Below are 4088 nucleotides of genomic sequence, written 5' to 3' on the forward strand. Positions count from 1 at the left end.
TCAGAACTTTAAGTTTCATTCTTCACAAATTCTTCAACCTTCGGCACTTGTTCTTTCTCTATCTTATATGTACCTGCACCAAAGATTGTAACAAGATCAAGAGGATTTCTTTTATCATCAATATAACAGCCTCTTTTCATATCATATATCGAATTTCTTTTTGTTCCCCAACAAACATTGATTCTTTTGTTTATTTCTTTTATCACATCTAAACTCAAGTCTTCCAAATTTATTTTTATCTTATCCAATATTTCTCTCTTCTTTTGATAATTCTCATTATCGTGATTTTTAAGTTCGCTGATGAATTTATTCAGAGTTAATTTTGAAAAATTAGAATTTTCTTTCAAATTTTTCAAAAAATCATCCCATTCAGCTGATAAACCATTAGCGAACTTTGATATCTTATCAGCTTCTGTTATCACTATTTGATGTTCCTTCAAATAGTCAATCAAACGATCAAAACGTCTCTCCAAATCATCCAATTTTTCATCTTTCTTACTCAGAAAACATTTGAAACGTTCATACCAAATTTTTTTTGGTATTTTCTGATAAGAACTATTGAAATATCCTCGATACCAATCATTCAACCTTTTCAGATCATTGTTTTCCTGTTCATCAAACCTCATTGTCATTTTACAAAGAATCCCGACAAGCCTTTATTGAACACAAAAGCGAAACCCCAGTTGTCACTAAAAGCGGATCACCTAATGTCCTTATGAGCGGACCTGCTGATGTGCTTTTGAAGCGGACCTCACTTAATGTGACACAAAAACGGACCAGACTTTGTCACAAAAGCGGACCAGACTTTGTCACAAAAGCGAACCAGACAACAACCTTAAAAGCGGACCAGATGAGCACTTAAAAGCGGACCAAAAAGTGAGTTATCAGCGGACCAGACTTGACACAACAGCGGATCTCCTAATCACGGACCGTAAAAGCGGACCTCAATCGAACATCATTTTGACCCACTTTTAGACTGTATTTTTGCATCAAACTTTCCAGGGTTTGTTGTTAACGTATTGCGCACAATCTGTGAAATTTTGAGCGAATTCCGACCTTAAAATCTTGGTCTGACGAAGAAAAAAGGTGTACAAGTAAGAACTTTGAGCGAAAATCGAGCTAAACGGTAAGAACTCTTCCTCCTGAGCTCTGATACCACTTGTAGGATCGTTTTCGCGACCTGACGAGTCGATCAGAAGAGCGCTTAGACAGAATCAGAGGCGGAATTCATTGATTCGGTCTTCGTAAAGCTTGATTTCACTATTTAACGTCTCTTTTATTGATTAATCAACTGTTTACAAGTTCTGGAGACAAATTGGCAGGGCTTCGCCTAACCAAACAAGACCAACACACTATTCTATACAGATTCGCTCATCTAACCTATTTATAAGCTCCTGGATTCGCTTATACGACATGTATGGTTCGCTGATATGGCCTGCATGGTTCGCTTATATGGACATGTCCATATAAGCGAACCTACATGTGTACGTAAAAGCGAACCTTCTACCACATGTCCTTAAAGGCGAACCTAACATACTAATCATATACAACCTCATGATTTCTCGTACAATGAGCCCTAAAATAATATTCTAAGACTAACACTTGATCCAAGACGAAATCAACAGATGAAGTGCACCAACATTTTCCTTTAAACAATTCTCATATTTCTCTCCTGCTATGTGTAGCATGCTATAGCAGCAAGAATTAACCTTTAGATTATGCTACTGATTGACTTATGTAATTTATACAAGGCTGCCAAGACAAGGGTGAGTTCTTGAAGTTTGTTTCTTTCCCATTTTTAACCACACACTTAGGGTAGTCACACTCATAATAAATGAGTATGAGTATCCAGTTGGTTATTGCAGATGGCACAACTCGTGAGTCCTGAAAGAATATTTTAGTTGAGAAAAGCAACCATAATAGTGTGAACAAAATACTTGGTGAATTTGGTATTGTAGAGAGTGGCAGTTACATCTGGGCCGGTGTTATACGATTCATGCTGGGTGCTTCGTACCGTCGAAAGTTAGCAACCATAATAGTGTGAACAAAATACTTGGTGAATTTGTCAAGTAAGAAACAGTCCGAGCTTCAAGGGTAAGTAGACGTGCTTTAGGAGATGTTTCTAATGCGGTGGGAGTTTATTCTAGTTTCTCATCAATTTTTAAAATGAAACACGTTCATAACCTAAGCTTCATTCATACAACACAACCGAAATCTTAAAACGAAACGAAACACGTTCATAACCTAAACTTCATTCATACAACACAACCGAAATCTTAAAACGAAACATGTTCATATATAACCTGAACTTTATTCATACAACACACTTGAAAAAGCTATATATTATCCCCAGACTTCCCAAATTCAAAAGTCTCAAAACATCCATAATCACCAACTTATTCGGCACTGATTGGAAGCTGCAGAAAAGATACAATTAGACTACGTACCATTTCAAAATATAATTGAAACCACGGATTTACATGTATAGTTGTATTTTAATTAACTTTAACTTTACATTTTTCATTTTTATTATATTTGATACGCCTACAAAGTATTTAGAGATTTATGAATTATATATCATCTTTATTATAATTCACGAGTTTCAATGTTGGATAATCTTGGCATGACGGGTCGATGGGTACGCGTTACGGATCAACTGGGTCGGCTGTTATTTGTGGTTTATTTATTTATTAAGTTATGTTTGAATAAGTTAGGGTCAGTCTATACGTTAAAAGTATATTTAGCATGTGGTCAAATGGGTTGGTTGAGTCAACCGATTCCTTAGGAAGATGAGTCAGTCGTATTTTGAATGGTTCTTGTTCACGTTGTTGCATGTATGCCTATTTAAGGCTTCATTGGGTGTTGAATAAAATAACCAGCAAACTTTTCCTTATGTTATCTTTTATATGTGAGTTAGTGTGTGTTTGTGAGGGTCCTGAACCAACATTCTAACCTATAAATAAATAGTAATACCTGAGAGATGAGTTTGTTAGAGATGAGTTCGTTGAGTGATCAGCAAGAAGAGGACCGTTTTTGCAAGTCTTAACCTCCTCAAACAGCGATCTATCGTATGTTACATTTGTAGTAGCAAATGTGAAGTAGAGTTTTTGGCCAACCGCTATGACGTCGTACATATCTACCCATTCGCCCGTCGGGAATTGATCCTTATGGCCTTTCATCCCGGAAATTTTACCGAAGGTGATCTTTCCGGTAAACACCGGGGCATAGTAATTGAGGTATACGTATTTTACGTAACATGGTTCCTTAAAGCGGACGGTGAAGTCGAAGGTGGGTGGCAAAAGGCCTGCAGGGGTTATAGTGAAAGAGTCGACGAGATCAGGTATAAGGCCAGGCGGAAATCCAAGTAGTTGGAGAAGTTGGTGTAAGTTTAATAAGTTCGGGTTTGAGGATGCAGCTGAGGTGGTGGAAGGTGTGAGTGCAACAAGAGCAAGGAGGAGGAGGAGAGACATATGAGAAGCAGTAGCCATGATTAAATATACGTATTGCTTCTTGTGAGGACTTGATAAATTGAGAGTGTAGTATATATAGGCAACAAAAGCCACCCTATGATCCATTTCAAAAATCAATTTTAATAAAGTATTATAAATTTATAATCACGTTTTTTAATCTCTAATCTATACATATAATAAAAGAAACCATATTAGGGACACATGACGTTCTATAAGGCAGTCTTAATTATTCTTTTAAATATTTATTATAAAAAGTCATTTATTGATAATATTAAATTTAAAATTTGTAGAAGAGATTTTAATGATAAAGATAACTGATAATAATATATTAATTATTATAATCATATATTAATTATTAAAATTTAAAAAATATATTAGCCTTTTAAATATTTATAGAGATAAAGATTTGAGTTAATTACATAGTTAGTCCCTGTGGTACTAATAATTTAAAATCACCTTATAGGGTATTAACTTTTCAATTTGTAACGTTTGGAGGTATTAATTTCTAGGGTATTAACATAGTTAGTCCCTGTGGTTTGCACAAAATAACATATTTAGGTACTAATAGAATATGATTTTAAACCTACAAATAACGATAATACCTCCAAATCTTACAAA

General features: G+C 35.2%; 1 protein-coding gene across 1 annotated transcript; it reads right to left on the reverse strand.

Annotated features, from left to right (window-relative positions):
* Positions 1 to 2205: 2205 nt before the first annotated feature.
* Positions 2206 to 3488, reverse strand: LOC110935347. The gene is made up of 2 exons (XM_022177757.2): positions 2974 to 3488; positions 2206 to 2417 (listed from the first exon to the last, which is right to left on the reverse strand). Exons 1-2 carry the CDS (start codon positions 3486 to 3488, stop codon positions 2315 to 2317), a joined length of 618 nt encoding a protein of 205 aa, XP_022033449.1. The 3' UTR covers positions 2206 to 2314.
* Between the last annotated feature and the right edge of the window lie 600 nt (positions 3489 to 4088).

The sequence above is a fragment of the Helianthus annuus genome, chromosome 4, assembly GCF_002127325.2.
Source record: "Helianthus annuus cultivar XRQ/B chromosome 4, HanXRQr2.0-SUNRISE, whole genome shotgun sequence".
Taxonomy (NCBI): Eukaryota; Viridiplantae; Streptophyta; class Magnoliopsida; order Asterales; family Asteraceae; genus Helianthus; species Helianthus annuus.